Genomic DNA, 24441 nt, shown 5'->3' with positions numbered 1-24441 from the left:
TTCCTATCACACAAGTACAACATATAAAACAAGCAGGTAGGAAAGGATTTTGTTTTTTAAGTATCAGTATTATAAAACCAAATGTCTAAAATAAATTAGGGATCAGGTTGGAAACAGTGTACCTCAATTTGATATTCAGAAGAGATTATTATTATTTTTTTTTTCAAGACAGGGCTTCTCTGTGGCTTTGGAGCCTGTCCTAGAACTAGCTTTTGTAGACCAAGCTGGCCTCAAACTCACAGAATTCCACCTGCCTCTGCCTCCTGAGTGCTGGGATTAAAGGCCTATGCCACCACTGCCAAGCATTCAGGAAAGATTTTATAGGAGGAAGTATGCATGCTACAGATACAAAACTGAACTAGTAGCATCTTCCCAATCCACTTATGGCCAATAGCAAGTCTGGAGACCTAGTGTTCTTTTAGAGATAAGAAAAACAAACAAAACAAAAAATAAAAACCAACCAACCAAATAAACAAAAAAATCTGAAAGGAACTCTAGAAAAGAAACTTAATAACTATTTCAGAAAAGGGATCATGTCAGAATTAGCCATAGAAATCAATGTATTTTCACATAATGAAATAAGATAGAGGAACATTAAAATAAAAACCCTCAGACAAATAGGAGACAGACTAGACAAGAAAAAATAAGAAAAGAATTAGGAAACTTGGGCTATGTGGTACTACCAAACCTAGCAGAAAGGGAGTACATAAACAGAGACTAGGATTCATAAACCTCAAAGAGAAATTTGCCAATGGCCAGTGCCAGCCCTTTATAAATATGGTACTCTACAAAGCAAGTCACCGCACCCCACAAAGTCTTATCTCATTGTTTATGTATAATACTCACCCACCTGACACTTCCCAGTACAAGTGGTCAACTACATGTACCCCAAATTCCCCATTTATGTAACAAGAAAGCACTAAATCTTAAAATCAAGTGAAAGTCAAATGTATTCATTCCCCCTAATTTTTCCTGGTTCCACGTCTAGTAATCTTCAGGCTCTGAGGGACATCTTTAAGGGCATATTTTGTCTTACCTGTCTGTGGTAATGAGAGCCAGGCTGTGAACATCTTTTTTCTCACTTGCTTGCTTAAGCAGCTCATCGATATAATCCATAAGTTTCTTTTCAGCTTGCTCAGCTTTCCACCTCATCTCTCTCTCTTGGTCTAACTGTTCCAAGAGGGACTAAAAGAAAATAGCAATGCTTTATGAATTTGAAAAAGTTACCCGAGTTCTTGCTGCCTCAGTCTTTTCATTTATTTTATAATAACAGTACCTGCTGTAAAAAGCTACGATGAGAGTTAATGAATTCAAAGCACACAGAACAGCGCAGAATAGTGCTGGGTACACAACCGTATCAAATGAATGTCAGTTGCTAGGGTCATGACAATTATAAAAGGCAATCCAACTATTAGAGCACATTGTTTTACAGAGCATAGTAGAATAACCAGTACTCAAACATATAAAATAAGGGCAAAGTTATCTAATACAATCAGCAAGTCTTGAATTTTTAAAATATTTTAAGCATCTCTGAATCCTTTTCCAAAATTGGGTTTTAGGACAACCAACAAGACAGAATACTTCTTTGAGAAAACATGAAGATTTATCTTTATATTTGAAATAATACAGTATCACCCTTAAACTAGGAACTATTTCTTTGGGAAAAAGGAGCTGGAAAATTCATAATGGATACTCCTCCACAAGAATGTAGCATCATTTCAACTGATCTCATCGTTAGCAAATGTAAAAGCAGTAATATTACACAAAGTCTAGAAATCAGGAAGCATAAAAGCCAATTCCCATCAGTGATAAAACTACAAAACATTTATTGCTCATAAAGAATGGTTAACTTTCTAGGGTTTTATACCTAAGTTTTTCTTAACTTTCTAAACCGTACCCGGTAAGTGTTGTCGTCCGAGACACTTTTGTTTACTTTAATTATGTCAGTCTTCTGCTCGTCTAAGTCTCTTAAAACATTACAGTTAACTAAAGACGATCTTACATATAAATCTTTAAGGTAAGGCTGTCTCATTTTGCGATTACAACTGCAAAGAATAAAACGCAGAGAATAATCCAAAGTACAGTTTTCCAATACAAACACCTCTAGTTACATATATAAGTAATATTGTTAGAAAACATGTTAAGTAAGGGTGTGAAGAGATGGGTCAGTGGTTAAGAGCATTAGCTCCCCTTCCAGAGGATCTGGTTTCAATTTCCAGTACCCACATGGCACAACAGCACAACAATTTGTGACCCCAGTTCCAGGGGATCTAATGCCTCTTCTGTTCATTAGTGGGCACCAGGACACGGTACAGACATACATGCAGGTAAAACACCCACACATATACAGTAAATAATTTTTTAAACAAAAAATGTATTAAGTAAGGTAATAGTTAATTGGACAAGCTAATTCATAAATTTCACAATGGATGTGCTTTGTTGACTCACTATTTAGAGTCAAGAATTTTAAAAAGATTATGATTTTTTATGTGTAGTCTTTCAACATATTCAAGATGAAATAGACTATGATTTCTAATATAAAAATTTGAAAACATGATTTAAATACCCTATGGTACTTTAAAGTTTAAAATTGACACAATATAGCATAATAAACAGATTCTATCGGTAGCCAGAGTATTAAGAAGTATATTCTTACTATTAAAAGGACTGAGCAAGTTTTATACATGAAAGTACAATTGGATCACTATAAAGAATTTAAATAACAAACATTTAAGAAAAGAATTATGCAGGCAAAAAGTGTAGTCTTTTTTAAACAACTAGCAAGGTTGATATCTCTGCAATGAAAATACAGACATCAGATTTCTAAATCCTCATGTCAAAAACGTAATCATTACATTTGCTTAGTTGGTACTGGTTAGCTAGGCCTTCTGGCTAAATGAGCCTACATGTAGAGTAGAAACTTGTCAGGAAAACTCAAGTGTTTTAGCCTTTCTTCCCACTGTAAATAATACAGTGGCATTTTGGTATTTGTATTAATTTCTCAACTTTGCTAAGTACAAAGAGAAAGCAATCTTTTATATGAATACACCATTTTTAACTTTCTGCAGGGATTGGTTCCAGAACCAACCTCAAATAACAAAATATCTAAATGCTCAAGTCCATTATATAAAATGGCATAGTTGTGTGAGTATATATTAAGTTGTCCAGACTAATTTTTATATCCAATACAATATCTGCCATAATACCTAAAATAATCTATTTATTATACTACATTATTTAGGAAATAATGACAAGAAAAAACAGTTTGTGAATGTTCAATCAGAAGCAATTAATTTTAAACCTAATAAATGGTTCATGTCAGTAAACATATAATTCTTTTGTTTGATTTTATTTGTTCAGTAGTGGGTTAAATCCATGGATGCAGAAACTGTAGGACTGGGGGCAAGGGTTAGGTTTATGCCCTAAAATTTGATGATAAAACTGACAGGTATATCATCGTGAGCCAAGAAGTCAGTCAGCTACTCCTGCCTTCGTAACCTCATTTGCTCACTAAGACCAAGCATGTACCTTACAAATGCACCGTTGTTTTTATTGTGATGCTTAATAGTTTGAATAGTTCTGGCATAATATGGGATTTTTGTTCTTCTAGGAATTTTTCGACTGTACTCTTTTCTGTTCCCATAGTCACTTTCAGATGTTATGTCTGCGTCTCTTTTTGGTCCGAGGTCTTTCTCGGGAACATTATCTATTAAAGAATTAGAAGTCTAAGAACATAAAAAAAAGAAAGAAACAAAGATATAAAGCCTGTTAAAAGTTCTGTTCAGTATAATTAAAATTTAAAGTCTTCTTAAATATTAAAACATTTTATAAGACTAAAGATGTATAAATTGTATATCTTTGAAACTGAAGGCAAGAAATTCAGTTCTGGCACAAAAAGAAAAAAAGAGCTTTCAGTAGCTCAACTCTTTTACAGACAATTATAAACTCTGGGAAAATGAAAAAGAAGCAAAACAAAAATAGAAGTTAAAACTAAAGACATCAAAGTGATAAAAAGGTAAGACTAGTCTACATGGGAGCTGATACTTGCAAAATGGACCAGAATAGACAATGTTTCAATCTGAGACTATCAGTTTTCTATGGAGAAACTATAATAGTCAAGTATAAAAAGGAAAATCTTTTGAGTTAAAAACTAGAGGTAATAAAAGACAATTTCTAAAAACAAATGAAATATGAACTAATACTTGTTTAGACAAAATTAGAGTTTTAAGTCAAATCAAATTAATGCTAAATATAAGAATGCCAACATTTTTTAGAAGACTCTAACAGAATCTAAGACACATAACATTCTGTGTCCAGGATATATTCCAAAAGAGTCAAAAGGAAGATTTATAATGAAAAAGGCACATGAGAGCAAGGTATATTGGTATATGCTTGTAATCCCAGAGCTCCAGAAGCATCAAGGTCAGTCTGTGTTACACAGTTAAGACCTCATCTTAAAAAAAGTAAACTAGAACTCTCATGAACTGCTATTAGGGACATGGGATGTTCCAGCAACTCCTACCCAAAAGGTAAGATAGGAATAAGCAACATGTAGGTACACGGCAAAGAGAAATCAAAACTTGACTATAATGCTCATAATCATATATCATAGTCAAATATCTATTAATTGATGCTACATTCACAAAACAATAAAATATTATTGGCAATACCAGTATTGATACTCATGAAGGAAGGCAACAAGAAAATGAGTGAAAAAAAAAAAAACATCCTGCTGTTTTCTACCACTGTTACTATATGTAATTCTATTTCTGTAAAGAAAACAAAAATACAGATATAGTCAATATGATGCTTTTGGTTGGTTAAATTTCTACTTCATACTTTCTTAACTACCTTTTCTTTAATAAACATATTAGCCTTCAGAAAAATAAAAATAAAATTACTTCATTGAGAAGCTGTAAGATTTGATCATCTAATTTCTGAAGTTTCATTTCATTCTGAAAATCGTTTTCATGATTAATTTTTTCTGGTTCAGAAGATGGACACACCGATAAGAGCGAGGTCAAAACATTATCTTCTGGTGTGCTGGTGAACTGCTCCAAAGGAGGTAATACGTCCATGGGCGGTGCTGCCATTGGCATACTGTCAACGACCTAAGGCACAGAAACAAACCCGAATCCTTAAAGTTCATATTCTGATCCATTAACACTTGAAGGTATCTTTTCTCTAAGAAAAATCACCAATACTCTACCTCATCCTCACTTATATTCAGGGGGGAAGCAGAAGAAACTAAGTTATCCAAAAGTCCTTCGAAGCACTGTAGGCGTGATGAGTTTATTTCTTCCAAGTTTACTGGCTCACCAAAAATGTTCTTGCAATCTAAGATCCTCAGTTGTGGCAAAGTCTGGAGAATGATAGCTCGGTACCCTTGGAAACAGAGTTCAAAACCAAAGCATAAATACTTTAAGAGATTATTTCTAGAACAAACCAAGCCAGTAGGTATACTCTGCATGAACAAGAAAGTCAGTCTGATGAAGCACTGACAATAACATTACGTACTCAGCATCTTCAACATACAATCAGTAAATACAAGAGAGGCAAAGCAATCCAGACCCCATCCCAAATACCAATTCCTGGTAAAGTCAAATCACTGAAACCATCTGGTCTGGAAAATTACCTTGAGATTATAAATGTATGAAATCAACAGCATTTTCCTCTGAGAAGGAAGATAAGCAGGTCTTTTGTTTATATTAATATGACCATCATAAAATGGTAAGGAAAAATGGCAATTCGAGTGGCATAGTGAGATATTAGTGAAATATCCCACCTTTTCTTCTTAATGACACATAATATTAGAATATGCAAAATCAACTATTTAAGAGAAAAATATTCACTTTTCCTAAGAATTAAACAAGAAAACTGCCAAATTAACATTACAATGGTATACAATCCAATAGAAACTAATATTAAATTTTACTCAAATAATTTCTTCCTTTTTTTTTTAACATTAAAAATGTAAAGGCATTTGGGCTGCATGTATGTCTGTTCATGTGTGTGCCTGGTTCCTACCTTAAAGGAAGTCAGAAATGGGAGTTACAGATGGTTGTGAGTCATCATGTAGGTACTGGACTTGAACCCAGATCCTGTCGAAAAGTAGCCAGTGCTCTTAACCACTGAGCCATCTACGTAAGTCCTCAACCAATTTCTCTTTTTCTCTCCCTCCCTCCCTCTTTTTTTTTTTAAACATGTATAGGTCAAGGGACAGCTTGTGAGAGTCATTTTTCTTCTTTTACCATGTAGGTTTTAGGAACTGAACTCAGGTCATCAGGATGGTGACAAGGTACACCATCTAACTAATCCCTCAAGTAATTTCAATACTAAATATTTCTCAGAAGGTTCAATTAATTGGTTGGAAAGACCTCAAAAGAGAGATAGAAATGTAGCAAATCAGTGTTTGAACTTCTTTTAAAGATTTATTTTATGCATTTGAGTATTGCTTTTATGTATGCATGTACCACATGCATTCCTGGTGACCACAGAGGTGAAGAAAGGGTACTGACCTGAAATTCAAGTTATGAATGGCACCATGTGGGTGCTGTGAAATGAACATGTAAGTTTAAACTTTCAAAAGCCACAATTAATAATGTAATATATTCATACAGTGCATAACTGCAATCCCAGCGCTTAGAGAGTGGAGGGAGGGTTCATGGTTTGAAGACAACCTGAATTCAAAAAGATACTGTCTCAGGATGGGAGAGGGAGGAAGGGAAAGAGGGAGGGGGGGAGAGAGGGAGGGGGGGAGAGAGGGAGGGGGGAGAGAGGGAGGGGGGAGGGAGGGAAGGAAGAAAGGAAGGAGAGGCCTGTTTATCCTTTAAACAAAGAAGCAATTTAGGGTTATTTTCCAATAAATTCTTTATGTTTTTCTAAACATACTAAAAACAAACAAAAAGCAAAAACCTAAAACTGCAAAGCTTAAGACTGAAATTAAAGTGGATCATGAACACCAAATTCAGGAGAAAAGCATCATATTAAATTAACTACTACCTACCTGGTACAAGACAGATAGGATTACCTTCTCCATCTTTCTCTAAAATAAGATTGGTTAGGAAGTGCAAGCCGACTGTACACTGAAGTAAATGATGGATACTATCTATACAATTACTATGTAGGTCAATATATCTAAGTTTATACTTCAGTCCATGAAGAGGCATCAACCCTGTAACAAGTAGGGGAAAAAAGTTTTTAAGACAACAGCATATGAGATTAGTGAAATTTTGTTAGTTCTAACTGGTAATCCTAAGAATTTTGAAATTTTATTAGTTATATCCCTTTAATAAAAAACATGTAACAATTTCAAAACCTTCTCAGGCATGCTGACCACCTGAATGACTTTAACTTTTAAGATACAAGTCCCTGCAGTCCTTCATGTCTGTATTGTGCAATGTCATAGTCATTAGTAGCTTTTATATTTAAATTAAAATTTAAATATTCAGTCCCTTGCCCAACCAGTCATATTTCATGTCAATTTTCATACCTGGCTACTGGCAGCCACACGAGAAGGCACCAGATATAGTAAGTTTCTATCACTATCAGAGGTTTACTGTAACTACCTCTTTTTATGTGACTATAGTGGTTAACTATTTAAGATTAAGTATAGCATTCGAAAGTAGGTTTTCCTCACTTTAGCTTTTTCTGCTACTGATCATCCTCTTCTTTATCTCTACTTTTGACATGAGTATAGTTTTGGCAGTAACAATGGTTTTTATAGAAGTACATCATTTGGATAAAATCCTTGGTCAAAACATCACTATTATTTGGAGTTTCTCAACACTGAGCTAAGTCCTAACACACTGTAAAGCTTCAGCATTATAGAAATATAAGCATGTCTACTTACCACTAAGATCATTTATATTATTATAAGACAAATTCAGTCTAGTCAGATTAACCAGTGCTTCAAGTCCTAAAAATGGGGCAGGGGGAGATAAAACATAGCTTTTATAAGGTTTAAATAAAAAGACATAGCACCATTTCAGATTGATACAGTGAAATCAACTGTTGGGTTGTGTGTGTGTATGTGTGTGTGTGTATTTAGCTTTTAAAAGACAGTTTTATGGGAAAATAAAACAAATTCATAGTAGGTTTTATGGTCAATTTTCAAAATTTTATGATTCTATTAACTCCATTCACTGAAGAAAACAAATGCACATAGTTTTCTTCATTTTCATTTACACAAAATACCACATATAATAGTTTACAAACCTTCTACTCTTGTGATCAAATTGCAGGACAAGTTTAAAGTGCATAGTTTTGTCAGTGTGTTCAGTCCTTCAATTTGACTTATTTGATTAGATGACAGATCTAAATGTCGTAGGTTCCAAATGTGATCAATGGATGTGATCTTGGAGATGTTATTACAATGCAGATTGACGGCATGAAGGGATGAATCTAACGATAACTCTGATATACTATAAAAGAAAATGTTATGAAAACATATTTTAAAGCATGACCAAATAGTTAAAATTAATCAAGTAGCAGATTATAATGAATACATTGTCTACTGACTTTAGAAAAAAGTCCTTCCTATTTTTTCCTTGCAATATTTTATTACTTACCATGCATACTAACATTTTGGTTCATTTATACAAACACAGAAGGATGAGTAACTCTGGATACTTTCAGCTTGCATATGCAAAGTCACTGTCGTATAGAGTAAAGGGAGATTTCAACAGTCAGTAAGTAGAAAAGCTCCTGAATGTTAGCATACCTCTCTGTTTTGCTTCTTTTGTATATATATTTTAAGAACTTCATTCAAGTTCTTCATACATATGTATTTTGATCATATTTACTCTCTCTCACCTCTTCCTAACCCATTCTCTCTTCCTTTCCTACTCAACTTTGTCCATTTTGGTTTGTTTCCACAACCAAGGCCAATCTGAGCTGCAAAATATCCTTGGATGTGCAATCTTCCACTGGAGTATGGAATGTAGATGGAGACTGCTCAGACCCGAATAATCACACAGAAACTATATTGGCACTGCTTGGCCAATTACTCAGGTATATTCTTAGCTAACTATCTTAAATTAATCCATTTCTATTAACCTGTGTATCGCCACATGCTGTAGCTTACCGGAAAGATTCCGGTGGCTGTAGCATCTTTTTCATTGGCAGCTAGCTACATGACATCTCCTTGACTCTGCCTACTTTCTCCATCTCTGTTCTGATTTCCCACTTCGCTATACTCTGCTAAGTCATTAGCCAAAACAGCTTTATTAATTAACCAATAAAAGCAACACATATACAGAAAGACATCTCACATCATCGGTAGACTTATTAGGGGTGGTGGCATTCTTAGAGAAAATTGACCCTTCCTCTTCTCATAGCTAAGAATGAGCAACTGTAACCTTTAAAGCTGTTCCCTTTTCTCATTTAATTTTCACAACTCTTAAGCCCTTTTCTCATTTAATTTTCACAACTCTTAAGCAGTTTATGGCAATTAAAAAGACCAACAGACAAAAATCAACCTGACATAAATCAACATTAAATGCATGAGCTTCTAACTTTAAGTACTTTAACGTCTGTGATAGCTAGTCAGTCTAGAATTTAGTTGATATCTAAGAAAATCACTAATTATTGCTCTTCCTAGTGGGAAAACTCTTGTCTGCTCTAACTGCAAGTTAGAACACATTTCCTCTAAACAGAAATCATCTTTCTACTCCCTCAATTACCACTTATAAGTGAAACTTGCATAGTAGAACACAGAAATAGTTCCATTGAACTACAGCGCACAGGGCAGATGTGCTAGATGAATGTGCGCAGGAACAGCACCGCAACAGTTGTGGTTGTGCTGGCTACTATGAAGGTGCAGGGAACCTACTAACTAACTGGCAGCAAGCAAACATTTTCAGACCTCAAACCACCAATTTCTAAAGATGCCTGTTTGATATATTTGCCAGTTATTTAGCTTCTATCATTTACAGAATTATTCAGGGCCAGATCTTGTGCAATTACCATATGCTCTTAATAACCATGTTTTCTGACACATCAGAAATGAATATTGCTGGATTTAATTGTTCACTGGTCGCAGTGTCAGAAATTATATAATGTATCTAAAATAGAAAATCCCACATCCATTGCTTATTAGAAAAGCGACCTTGCAGAATTGCTGTGGGCATTAGTAATGATATATAACATTCACACAGACAACATCCTGGAAAAGATAACCATTGTTAAATATAAATACAAGCATTCCTTTGAAAAATCTCTTCCCTGACAAACTGCAGATTTAGCCAGACTAAGCTGTTTTAAACATTATAAATGCTAAGGTTCATGGACAGAGTAGGGCAGCCCCACAAAGACAGGGAGACTCCTGCAGTGAAAATACCTATAACAAGATATCCAAAGAGTCTTGGTGAGGACCCAGCATTGATGGTGTAGTGAAAACCAAAGGCCTCGAATCAGTCCAAAGGCTCTTTGCAAGGAACACTTGTAAGCAAGACACATGGACAAAGAGATTCACTGGGTGACTCACTAGGTCACACTACAACTTCGATGACGAGATTTTTAATTTTTTCTTTTTTTCTCTACAGTTTTATTTTGGGGGGCTGCAAGGGCAGGGTGGATGCTAAGGAATGGAGAAATGAATGGGATCAAAATGTATGACGTGAAAGGGACATTGAATAAACAAAAAGAAATTAAGAAAAAAAAAGGAAAAGTCTAGGATCCTTACAAAAGCACTGAATGGTCTGGGTACCACGAAACAGGGTCAGCTAGAAGAGTTGTGTGGTACATTCAACAAGTATATGGACGTATGTCTAATGGTGCCTCGTGCATAGGAAATTAAAAACCAGTCGGAACAGGGAGGACCCCGGGCTGTGCTGGGAGGACAGGGAGGACCCCGGGCTGTGCTGGGAGGACAGGGAGGACCCCGGGCTGTGCTGGGAGGACAGGGAGGACCCCGGGCTGTGCTGGGAGGACAGGGAGGATCCCGGGCTGTGCTGGGAGGACAGGGAGGACCCCGGGCTGTGCTGGGAGGACAGGGAGGACCCCGGGCTGTGCTGGGAGGACAGGGAGGACCCCGGGCTGTGCTGGGAGGACAGGGAGGACCCCGTCACCTCAGCCAGCCGACCAGGGGTCCCATCGGGTGGCCGCAGCTACCTCTGCAGGCCTTTATCCATGAAGCACACGTCCGCGCAGCTGCTGTCGCCATCCTCAGGTTCGACTTCGGCATCCACCGCCGCCTCCATGACGCCGGCGACGGGGAGTGGGTGTTAAGCGGCGCCCAGCGCTGGGTCCCAGCCTGCTCAGCCTCCTTCCGAGCGCTGGAAAGCGGCCGGGGGCGGGGCGAGGACTCTTCAACCGCCCGCCCGCCTCGCTTTCCCGCCGGGCGCTGCCGCAAAGCAGGACGCTGCGGCTGCCTGGAGGCCTCGACTTTTACGGCATCCGCCTTTAAAGCTCGGCGTTCGCGGCTCTGGGTTTGGGAATAAGTGGTTCCCTTCCAGGTCCCTTCAGAGGCTTTATATATAGCCTGTGTTTTATGACGGCTTTTTCTCGGCATTCTGGTTTTATACTTTGTGATATGATCTTACAAACAGTACCGTTTCCCCTTTTGGTCCCCGCCTCTTCTGGTAATTCGTTAAATATTTCTGTAGTTCCTTTATGTATGTTGGTCCCCATGCCACCCCCCCCATGCTTAGTTTTTCTTAATAAAAAATTTACTCATGAGACACCCTTTATGCCTCTGCAAAGCAAGCGCTCCAAAGATACTTAGCAGAACTGTTACTAACTGTACAATTGGCAATGAGTTTGCATTGTGGATTTAAAATTTAAAATCATGGAATAAGTTGACTCCTTCTGCCCTTCTATATTGTTAGGAATATATTTTTCTTAGACGATCCTCTCCGCCCACGCAAATAATTCCAATCAGACCAAATTAAACTGAATTAAAAGACGCCCATGTTTAATGTAATGCTCCCGGGTGGCCCCATGGAGAGGGGAAGAGAGGAAAGGGGAGAGCGCCCTGAATCCGGAGACCATGTTCTCATTCTCTGGGGGTGTGGGGGGGGGCGCAGTTTAAACAGTCTGTGGGAGTGGTCTTGATCCTCCCTGGGTAGGGGTCTTATTCCAAGAGCTGGGATGAAGCCCCCCCCCCAGCAAAACAACCTGGACTTTTTATATAAAGGAGTGTTAGGGAGCTGCGATGATGTTTTCTGCCATACACATATCGTGGACTGATCTCCCTTGAAGTCTTTATTCCCACAGTCCTTCAGAAAAGCACACTAAATGGGAGGGGATGCTGAGAGTATGGTGAAAATGACATTCAAATAGAGGCAAGGCATCTGATACCTTTGTTAGTGCACAGTTATGGGTAAGTGACCTGACTGATAGCTTTTGGTACAGTGGGGAAAACCTACCTACCTACCACAAAGGGGCATGGCAAAGGTAAGACGACAGCCACCAAAATACAGTTTTCTTGGTTATCACACATGTAACTCATTTTGAGACTGCTCGAGGCAGTGATTGATTTCATAACAGTTTGTTCATTAAAATATTTTGTTATTTTTAAACCAGAAGTTTTGAGGCTGTAGAGATGGCACAGTAGTTAATGATACCTGCTGTGGAAACAATTGAACTTGAATTAAAAATTCCAGAACACAGATAAAAATTGGATCTTAGTTAGGCATGGCGTGTAACTCAAGCACTGTTGAAAGACTGAAACAGGATAGTTTCTAGAACTTCAGGTTCAGTGAGACACACTTTCTCAGGGACATAGACAAGCAGTGGTAGAGTATGACACCCAAAGTCATCTCAGGATCATATGTGTAAATATATCTGCACAGGTCATGCATACACACACACATGCACCAAGCTCATTTTTTACACATAAGTACACACAGAGAAAGAAAATTTAAAAATTGAGGATTTTATTGACACCAAGGTAAAGTTCTAAAGTAGATTAATAGGCTGTACAACAGAAAATAGTGCTTAGGTTGTCTGTAGAACTTTCTTCACTCAGCTATACTTATGGCACTGAAAGTGCCAACGATGCATTTTAAACCACAATGAGCCATACCCTGGTCATTTTGGTCAATTATGCAGGTAGACTAACTGCAGTTCTTCACCACTCCTTCCTCTCCTCCAAACCCAACCCCCTGAGTTTCACCTCCAAACAGCTTTGTCCTCTGCCTTCTCTCTGCTTCCATCCACAATGGGTCACATAGACCTTTCCCCCAAACTTCTTCCTCATTCATCATGTTATTCAACACCCTAAAACCAATTCCTACTTAAGTCAGAAAAAGAGCCTCACACACTGATCTTGGGAGACTTCAATATCTCTCTCACCAATAGATAGGTCATCTAGACAAAAACTGAACAGAAACACTGGGACTAACAGACGTTATAAACCAAATAGACCCAACAGATATTTACAGAACATTTCACCAAAATGCAAAAGAATACATCTTTTGCTCAGCACCTCATGGAACTTTCTCCAAAACTGATCAGATGTTCTGAAACTAAGCAAGTCTCGACAGATACAAGAACATTGTGATAACACTCTATCCTATCTGACACCACAGAGTAACAGCTGGATATCATCAACAACAGAAAGCTTCATGTCATGGAAACTGAACAACTCTCGACTAAATGAACAAACAATCTTTATTTGCAAATGCCAGAGTGAGGCAACCCAAGTCCAGAAAGACAAATATGGTCTGTATTTGATCACATGTGTGTCATGGTTTGAATAAGACTGTCACACATAGGCTCATATATTTGAATTCTTAGTCACCAGAGAGTGGCACCATTTGAACAGATTAAAAAGATTAGGAGGTATGGCCTTAGTGTAGGTGTGCCCTTGATGGTAGAAGTGTATCACTTGGGGTGGGCTTTGAGGTTTCAAAAACCATGGTAATAAACTAAATTTCTGAAACTGTTAGTAAGCCCCCAATTAAATGCTTTTTTAAAAAATTCATAAGAATTACCTTAGTCATGGTGTCTCTTCACAGCAATAGAACAGTGACTAAGACAAATTGGTACCAGGGACTGGGTATTGGTGTAACAGGCCTGACCATACTATCTTTTTTAGAGGAATATGAAAGACTTTGGGACTTTAAAGTAGAAAAATGATAGAACACTTTAAGCGAGTCTGAATGGACCATACTCGTAGGACCTCGGAAACAGTTCTGAGCCTGATTTGAACTGTGGAGTACAGCTGAAGAAGTATCAGAGCAGAAGGAATATTAGTAAATGGCCTAGAGATAACTCGGGATATTTTGGCAAGGATGTGACTACTTTATGCCCTTGCCCTAAAAATATGCCTAAGTGTGCTGAATAGTTTTATGTCAACTTGACATAAGCTTAAGTCACTTGAGAGGAGGGAGCATCAATCAAGGCAAAAATGCCTCCATAAAATCGGGCTATATGCAAGCCTGTATGTATTTTCCATTTTCTTAGTTAGTGATGGATGGTTCCATCCCTGGGCTGGTTGTCCTGGGTTCTAAAAGAAAGCAGGGGCTGGGAGGTGGCGGTGCACACCATTAATCCCAGCACTCACTTGATAGGCAGAGGCAGGTGGATCTCTGTGAGTTCCAGGCCATCCTAGTCTACAGAGCTAGTTTCAAGAAAGCTAGCACTGTTACACAGAGAAACCCTGTGTTGAAAAAAAATGAAAGAAAAGAAAGAAGGAAGGAAGGAGAGAGAGAAAGAGAGGAAGACAGGTAGCAGGTTGAACAAGCTATGAGGAGCAAACCAATGAACAGCACCCCTCTGTAACCATCCGTAGGCAAGTGGGCCATATCTTATATATATATATAAGAAAGGTAGCTGAACAGGAACCTGAAGCAAGCAAGCCTTTAACAGCATCCCTCCATGGTCTCTGTTTTAGTCCCTACGACCAGGTTCCTGCTTTGAGTTGCTGCTGTCTTGGTTTCTCTTATCATTGTAATCTTGAAGGGGGAAAATAAAGTCCTTTCCTCCCTCAAGTTTTTTTTCCTCTGTGTTTTATCTCAGCAACAGGACAAATTAGGACAACGACTTTGCGATTAAATAAGTGGTGCCGCTGACTCTTGGTCTTTTAGTCTCTAAACCTGTCAGCAAATAAAATTCTTCAAAAATCCAGCTTCCCATCATCTGTGTACTAAAATAAACAAACAAACAAGAAAAAAATGAAAATTCTCATTTTATATTTTTTTTCAATCTAATCACTGAGATTCCAAAAGTATTTTGGTAACCAATTTGTCTATTAGTTTTCTCAGGTGGTTACCAACTTGAGGTTTTGAGCAGTGCACATTGATTTTTCCATTTCTGGAGGTCAGTAGTTGAAAACAAATTTTACGTGGGAAGAACAGAACTGAGAAGGGTAATTCTTCCTCGCAGGTTCTCAAGGAAAATGCACTTTCTTTTTTATTCCAATTTTCCACGGACATTGACCTTTCTTGGCTTGTAGTCACAGCAATCCAATGTCTACCTTCATGTCCATGTTGTTTTCTTTTTTCTGTGTGTGACAAATCTCTTTTTAACACTTTCTTATAAGAACATCTGTGATTACATTTGTAGCCTATTTAGACTCTATAGTAAAATATCTTTCACCTCAAGATACTTAACCATATTTGCAAGAATCCTTTGTAACATAAAGTTATATTCACCGGTTCTGTGAGTTAAAATGTGAACTTATCTTTGAGGACCATTATATAGACATTATATAGTTTTTGGAGGGTGAACACAGATTTGAAAGCTAATCATATTATTTTGATAGGTTTTATAATAAAGAATTTGAAATGGTAAATGGGAAGCAATTTGTTAACTTATAATTTTATTGTATTTGTTAATGTATTATGAAGCATGAATTTTAGAATTACATTACATACAAAGGTGAGTAAAGATTAAGTGACTAAGAAATTTTCTCTACATGGTATTGGCTTTATATATGCTTATTCTAAAATTCTTAACTAGAAAAAAGTGTTAAGAAAGATATAGAAGAAATACTCAATGATTGTAGGTGGAGACTCTGCTCCTTTGCTTCTGGCCACCCAGACCTGAAATATTCACACAGAAACTATATTAATTACAACACTGCTTGGCCTATTAGCTTAGACTTCTTACTAAATAACATTACACCTTAAACTCCATAAAAGACTCCAGAAAGATATAATATTACCTAAGTAAACAGGAAGTGCATTGTAAGCAACTTCCAAAACTCTAGAACTGACAGAGACATCTTGCTGCCTGGACAGTCACCCAAGTTCTTCTGTAACATCTTCAACCTACAGGCCCATAGCATCTGGCAGATTTTTCCATTAGGCAGGAAATTTCAAAGGCAGTTTCACTTATATTGGCAATTTGTCAATCACATTCTTCTGCATCTTACAGAATGTCTGGTAGACTCTTTCATCAAATAGAAACCTTGAAGGACTTTCTCACCTTCTTTAGGAAACTTCAACAGTCATTTCTCTGTGGGTCCTGCATGTCCAGTTTATACAGCACACCATCAAGCAGTCCAGGCAAAAGTAGTTTCTTGCCCAGATGGCTAACCAATTCTATAAGGAGACTCTTTGATGTTTATCATCCTCTTGAAGTAGATTGGTGCTACCAGGAGCAGATGTGTCTCATTGTCAAAAAAGTTCTAAGTTCTTAAAACATTTAAATGCCATATACTATTAGTCTTTGAAAGATTTGAAAAATACGTATCCATCTCAAATATATCTCTGTACATCTAGAAAACCTAACTAAAAAGCTTGACTATTATAGATGACTATCTATTAACCTGTATTTTTTTTTCTTTTTTGGATTTTTGAAATAGAGTTTCTCTGTAGCTTTGGAGCCTGTCCTGGAACTAGCTTTTGTAGACCAGGCTGGCCTTGAACTCACAGAAATCTGCCTGCCTCTGTCTCCAGAGTGCTGGGATTAAAGGTGTGTGCCACCAACGCCTGGTTTAACCTGTATTTTTAAATTATACATTATGATTTTAAATGAGCTGCACAAACGCAATACCTTAATTAAGAGCAGAAATATACATATACAAAATTAACCTTAAATTGGAATCAATAGACCAAGATCCATACCAATACAATGTATTTATCTCTGTCATATCCCTCTTTAAATAAAAACAAAAATTTATAAACAATGTTTGGGAATTTGGGCATAGTTTTCTCCAAACTGCTCTTTGTTTTCTGTTAGGTGAAGTATTTGGGGTTTTGAGGAGACCTTTTTCAGGAGGTCTTGTTCCATCAAACCACATTAGTCTGGAAGGAAAGTGTGGAAACAAAAGCAGAACCTTTTTTAAAGCAACATATTCTTAGACCCAACTTTTGAAGTCAGGATACATTTATGTTGGTTTAACGTAGCAGACCACAGAATCAAATGTCTCTCTGCTGTCAAAAACTATTGTGGGAGTTTTAATCATTGCTATGACAAGTAGAAACTGAGAAGACAGATAAAGAAGGGTCCTATCAAGAAATTTAAGCATCATTGTTCAAGTTTATACCTTAGCCACTTAGGGAATCTGAACCTCATAATGGTGCTCTCTAAAGTCATTGTGAGGACCACATTTATTATTATTCAGGACAATGTACTACACAATATTTTTGTATTTTACTTCTCAATCTACTACGAGGTCATTAAGGTGCAAAATTGATCCTCATTTCTCTGAATCACTTGGATGCTTGAAAAAAGGAGGCACTCATTACATATTTTGTGATAAATAGGTAATTCAAATTAAATGTACCATTATTCAACATTTTCAAAATGGGAACTAGGTTAGAAAGGGGGAAAAGTATGAAAGATTGAATGGAGTCATACCTTATTAAACAATTGTTCTCAAACTGGATTGTGACCTTATTAGGTGATCAATGATCCTTTAACAAGGATTGTATATCAGGTATCCTGCATATCAGATATTTGCAGTATGATTCATAACAGTAGCAAACTTATAGTTATGAAGTAACAAGGAAATATTTTTATGGTTGAAGCTATCACAATACAAAGATTGCTGTATTAAAGAGTTGTAGCATTTGGAAAGTTGAGAACCATTGTAAAAGTATACCTAGTATACAAATCTGTACAAGAATCCCATAATAATTAATACTTATGTAGTCCAATAGAGAAAAAATAAATCTTTATACCCATGTGTCAGTCTGTAGATTTAAATTTCAATAAGAAAACTCAAATGACTATTAAAGTGACTGACAAGAAATATCAGATCATCCATTTAAGTCACTTCATCTTAAATATGCTCATAACATCGTTAAGTCATAATGTCTATCAGAACTCAAAATATTCATATTATAGCACTGTATGGCTTATATTATACAAGGATAAAATTTGTGAAAAGAAGAAAGGGATATGAAGGAAATAAACAAATACAGATGATCCACAAAAATGTATAAAACCAAATTGTCCATGAATTCTGAAAGTCGATACAATAAGGTAGTGTAGAGGCCAAAGAATCTCTATGTGAAGATCAGATGAAAGGTCCACAATGTGTTATTTAAAAAATAACATATTCATCATGTTAATATAGAAAAATATGTTTGCTGCACCCTTTTGTAGTGAGTTTAGTATTCGACCTATAGTTATTTTGTATGGAGGGTTATTAAAGAACACATGCCAACTCTTTGGGCTGCAACAGTTCTGTCTGCTTCTTGTTTACAGGATACTCTGTTATCAGCAGAGACTTTAAAGTAAGAGCTTAGCTCAGTCTCATTCTGTGGTTTCCTGGAGGCAGGATCACCTATTTCAGATAGTGCTTAAGCAAATGAACAACCTCTACAGGACCAGACCCAAGCCAGCAAACTCCCTCAGAGCAAGCTTGAGCCAGTGAAACCCCCACTGGAGCAAGCCTGAGGGAGCAACCTCCTCCAGAGCAGGCCCAAGCCAACAACCTCCCTTGGAACAAAGCTGAGCCAACCACCTCTGTGGGACCAGGCCTGAGCCAGCAACCTCCACAGGAGCAGAACTGAGGCAGCAACCTCCATGAGAGCAAATCCAAGCAAGTCACCTTTGTGGTAGAAACAGGCCCAAGCCATCTCTGGGATTGCAGAGCAAACTCTGGGAATGCCAATGGTCTCTGGAATTTCTGAGTGACCTCTGGGGTGAATGGACTGTGGTCCCAACTCCACCACGAGGAGCACCCATCTGAGCTTTGGATCCATTGGTACTTGGAAGAGTGATCACCCCCAACTACACCAATCAGAGGAACAGATCAGTAGACAAGGCAAGAAGATACTCAACATCACAAAGTTCAACACGATACCAACAAAAACTATTGACTGTAAAATGGAAAACTTGAACACCCCAATATAGACGAAGCAGAAGAAAATAACCTAAAAAAATAACTTGAGGAGGATGTTTGAAGCGCTTAAAGGAGAAATGAAAAATCCCCTCAAAGAAATGGAGAAAAGACAAACAAAAATTGTAAGAAATCAACAAATCCCTCAAGAAAAAGCAAACATGTGAAAGAAATGATTCAAGACTTGAAAACCAAAATAGAGACAATAAAGAAAACAAAAAATTAAGGAATTCTGAAAGTGGAAATATGGGGAAAAGATCAGGAACCACAAATGTAAGCATAAATAGCAGAATACAAGAGATAGAAGAATCTTGAGCATTGAGGATACAATAGAGGAAACAGACTCACTAGTCAAAGAAAATGTTAAATCTAACGAAAGCTTTGAAAAGCCCAAAACAAAGAATAATAGGGATAGAAGAAGAAGAAAAGTACAATCTAAAAACATAGAAAATATATTAAACAAAATCAGAGAAGAAAACTTTCCTAACCTAAAGAAAGATATACATCTGAAGATACAAGAAGGTTAGAGACCACCAAATAAACTGGATTAAAATAAAGTCCCCTCATCACATAATAATTAAAATACTATACATACATAAAGAAAGAATATTAAGAGCTGCAAAGGGAAAAGGTCAAGTATCATAAAGACAGACCTATCAGAATTACACCTGACTTCTCAATGGAAACAATGAAAGCCAGAAGGCTCTGGTCAAGTGTTATACAGACATTAAGAGGCCACAGATGCCAATCCAGACTATTGTACCCAGCAAAACTTTCAATCACCATACATGGACAAAACAAGATATTCCATGACAGAACCAGATTTAGCCAAAACCTAGCCATACACAAAGTACTAGGAAGAAAACTCTAACCCAAGGAAGCTAGCTACATCCACAAAAACACGGGTAACAGATGATTTCACAGCAGCAAATCTCAAAGAAGGGAAAAACACACACAATAACATCACCAACAATGTAAACTAAAATAACAAAAACTAGCAATTATTGGTCATAAACATCCCTTAATATAAATTGACTCAACTCTCCTATAAAAAGACACAGGCTAACAGTTTAAATATGAAAACAGAATCCATCCTTCTGTGTCATAGAAGAAACACACTTCAACCAAAGATAGATATCACCTCAGAGTAAAGGATTGGGAAAAATTTTCTAATCAAATGTTTCTAAGAAACAAGCTGGTGTAGCAATTCTAATGTCTATCAAAATAGACTTCAAGCTAAAATCAATCAAGAGACAAAGAAGGACATTTCATATTAGTCACAATAAAAATACATCAAGAGGAATTATCAATACTGAACATCTGTGCCCCAAACACAAGGGCACCCTCATATATAATAGAAACATTTCTAAAGCTTAAATCACACCATAAACCACAAACACTAATAGTGGGAGACTTCAACACCACGCTCTCACCACTGGACAGGTCTGCCAGACAGAAACCTAACAGGAATAAGGGAACTGACAGGTGTTATGACTCAAAAGGACTTGACAGAAATCTATAGAACATTCTGTACAAACATGAAAGAATATACCTTCTTGTTAGGACCTCATGGAAGGTTCTCAAAAAAGTGACCACATACTCAGTAGCAAAACAAACCTCAACAGATACAAAATATTAGAATAACCCCATGTATCTTATCAGATCACCATGGCTTAAAATTAGAATTCAACAGCAACACTAATTCCAGAAAGCCCACAAACTCATGGAGATTATACATTGTTCACCTGAATCACCATTGGGTTAAGGAAGAAGTAAATGAAGAAATTAAAGATTTCTTAAAATTCAATGAAAATCACCACACAACATATCCAAATTCATGAGACACAACGAAAGCAGTACTAAGAGAAAAGTTCATAGCCCTAAATGCCTACATAAAGAAGATGGAAAAATCCCACACTAGTAAGTAAATAGAACACATGAAAACTCTAGAACAAAAGGAAGCAAACTCACCCAGGAGGACCAGATGGCAGGGAATAATAAAGTTGAGAGCTGAAATCAATAAAATAGAAACAAAGGAAATAATACAAATAATCAATTAGACACAGACTTCATTCTTTGAGAAAATCAACTAAATAGACAAACCTTTATCCAAATTAACCAAAAGACAGAGACAGAGACAGACAGAGAGAGAGAGAGAGAGAGAATCCAAATTAACAAAATTAGAAACAAAAAGGGGGACATAACAACAGACGCCAAGGAATTCCAGAGAATCATCAGGTCATACTTGAAAATCAGAACTCCACAAAATTGGAAAACTTAAAGAAAATGGACAACTTTCTGGACAAATATCACTTACCAAAATTAAATCAAGACCAGATAAGCAAATTAAATATATCAATAACTGCTAAAGAAATAGAAACAGTCATCAAAAGTCTCCCAACAAAAACAATAAAGCCCAGGAACAGATAGTTTCAGTACAAATTTATACAAGATTTTCCAAGAAGAATTGTTGTTGTAGGCTGTTGTTTGTTTCCTGGCTACCCAGACCCAAAATAATTACTCAGAAACTATATTAATTACATCATTGCTTGATCAATACCTTAGGTGACTTTTCTAGCTAACTCTTGTATCCTAAATTAACCCATTTCTTTTAATCTGAGGTTCTGGCCTACCAGTAAGGTTCCAGCATCTGTCTCCTCCAGAAGTTACATGGTGTTTCCCTGACTCTGCCTACTCTTTCCTCCTCTATCTGCATGGAATGCCCACCTTGCCTTATTCTGTGCTTCCATATGCCCCAAACCATTTCTTTATTAACTAATCATAATCACAACATAAGAGGTGAATCCCAGAACTAATTCAAAGAACTAATACTCCTCAAATTGCTCCACACAATAGAAACAGAAGAAACATTGCTAAACTCTTTTTATGAGGCTACAACGATCAAACCACAAAGACATTAATACAAAAGAGAATTTCAAACCAATCTCACTCGTGAACATTGATGCAAAAATACTCAATAAAATACCAGCAAACTGAATCCAAGAACACATAAGAAAAATCATCCACCATGACCAACTCAGCTTCATCCCAGTGATGCAGGGATGATTCAACATAAGAAAATCTGGCAATGTACCATATAAATGTACTGTATAAACAAACTGAAAAAAATTGAACATCTCATTAGATGCTGAAAAAGCCTTTGACAATATATCATATCCCTTCATGATAAAGGTCTTACAGAAAGCAGGGTGAGGAACATACCTAAACATAATAAAGGCAATATATACCAAGTGAAGAGCCAACATCAAAATAAATGGAGAGAAACTCAAAGTGATCCCACTGAAATCAGTAGTAAGACAAGACTGTCTGCTCTCTACATATTTATTCAATATAGTACTTCAAGTTCCAGCTAGAACCATAAAACAACAAAAGGAGGTCAAGGGGATACAAATCAGAAAAGAAGAAGTCAAACTTTCACTATTTGCTGATGATAAGATAGTATATATAAATGACCCCAAAACATTTACTAAGAAACTTCTACACCTCATTAAAATCTTCAATAATGTAGCAGAAAACAAAATTAACTAAAAAAAATCAGTAGCCCTCTTTTACACACATGATAAATGGGATGAGAAAGAAATCATAGAAATATCACCTTTCATGATAGCCACAAATAATATAAAATATCTCAGAGTAACTCTAACCAAACAAGTGGAAGACTGTATATGTCAAGAACTTTAAATCTTTGAAGAAAGAAACTGAAGAAGACACCAGAAAATGGAAAGATCTCCCATGCTATTGGGTAGGTAGAAATAACACAGTAAAAATGCAATCTCACCAAAAGCAATCTACAGACTAATGCAATACCCATTAAAATTCCAGCAAAATTCTTCACAGACCTTAAAAGAACAATATTCAACTTCATAAAGAAAACAAAAACAACAACAAAGAATCCAGGATAGCCAAAACAATCCTGTACAATAAAGGAACTTCTAGAGACATTAAATCTCTGACTTTAAACTCTCCTATAGAGGTACTATAGTACTAAAAATAGCCTGGTATTGACATAAAACAAGACGGGAGAATGAATGGAACCAAAATGAAGATCCAGATATTAATCCATACACCTAAAAATACCTTATTTATGACAAAAAAGCAAAAAATATAAAATGAGAAAAGAAAGCATATTCAACAAATGGTTATGGCATAACTGGATATCAACATGTAGAAGACTAAAAACGGATCTTTATCTATCACCATGCACAAAACTCAAATCCAAATGGATCAAAGACCTCAACATAAAACCAATCACACTGAACCTCACAGATGAGAAAGTGGGAAGTATACTTGAAGGCATTGGCTTAGGAGACCACTTTCTAAATAAAACCATAGTGGCACACTGAAACAATTAATAAATGAGACATCCTGAAACTGAGAGGATTTTGTAAAGCAAGGGACATGGTCAACAAGACAAAACACCAATTTACAGAATGGGAAAAGATCTTCACCAACCCCACATTGGACAGAGGGCTGAACTCCAAATTATATCAAGAACTCAAGAAATTGGTCATCAACAGAACAAATAATGAAATAAAAAAATGCAGTGCAGAAATAAACAGAGAACTCTAAACATAAGAATCTAAAATGGCTGAAAGACACTTAAGGAAATGCTCAACATTCTTAACCATCAGAGAAATGCAAATCAAAATGACTCTGAGATTCCACCCTACACCTGGAAGAATGGCCAAGATCAAAAACACTGATGACAACTTATGCTAGAAAGGTTGTGGGGAAAAGGAAACACTCCTTCATTGCTGATGTGAGTGCAAACTTGTACAGTTGCTTTGGAAATAAGTATAGAAATTTCTCAGAAAATTAGGAAACAACCTTCTTCAAGACCCAGCAGTAACACTTTTGGGTATATACCCAAAGGATGCTCAATCACACCACAAGGACATGTGCTCAGCTATGTTTGTAGCATCACTAATTGTCACAGCCACAACCTGGAAACAACCTAAATGCCCCTTGACTAAATAATGGTTAAATAAGATGTGGTAAATTAACACAATATAAAAAATAATATCATCTTGAGATTTGCAGGCAAATTAATGCATCTAGAAAACATCATATTTAATGAGGTACCCCAGACCCAGAAAGACAATTATCACATGTACTCACTCATAAGTGGCTCTTAAACATAAAGCAAAGAAAAACAAGCCTTCAATTCACAATCCCAGAGA

At 36.7% G+C, this 24441-nt stretch overlaps 1 protein-coding gene across 7 annotated transcripts in view; it reads right to left on the bottom strand.

The window, feature by feature from the left end:
- The window catches only part of Lrrcc1 (leucine rich repeat and coiled-coil centrosomal protein 1), a 38631-nt gene extending 27221 nt beyond the window's left edge, over positions 1 to 11410 (bottom strand). For 2 of the 7 annotated variants that reach the window (XM_075971539.1, XM_075971544.1), the window contains exons 1-9: positions 11113 to 11335; positions 8218 to 8423; positions 7853 to 7918; positions 7007 to 7174; positions 5210 to 5385; positions 4902 to 5111; positions 3529 to 3725; positions 1898 to 2045; positions 1037 to 1185 (exon numbers count right to left, since the gene is read on the bottom strand). In XM_075971539.1, coding sequence (XP_075827654.1) covers positions 1037 to 1185; positions 1898 to 2045; positions 3529 to 3725; positions 4902 to 5111; positions 5210 to 5385; positions 7007 to 7174; positions 7853 to 7918; positions 8218 to 8423; positions 11113 to 11201 — 1409 coding nt within the window. In that variant the 5' untranslated portion in view covers positions 11202 to 11335. Of the gene's footprint in view, positions 1 to 1036; positions 1186 to 1897; positions 2046 to 3528; positions 3726 to 4901; positions 5112 to 5209; positions 5386 to 7006; positions 7175 to 7852; positions 7919 to 8217; positions 8424 to 8570; positions 8656 to 11112 lie in introns of all 7 variants that reach the window. The other 5 variants (XM_075971543.1, XM_075971541.1, XM_075971540.1 and 2 more) reach the window with 5 other exon arrangements.
- Between the last annotated feature and the right edge of the window lie 13031 nt (positions 11411 to 24441).

Source organism: Microtus pennsylvanicus, chromosome 5, assembly GCF_037038515.1.
Source record: "Microtus pennsylvanicus isolate mMicPen1 chromosome 5, mMicPen1.hap1, whole genome shotgun sequence".
NCBI classification, from domain to species: Eukaryota; Metazoa; Chordata; class Mammalia; order Rodentia; family Cricetidae; genus Microtus; species Microtus pennsylvanicus.
This window is presented reverse-complemented; position numbering and strand designations above follow the sequence as displayed.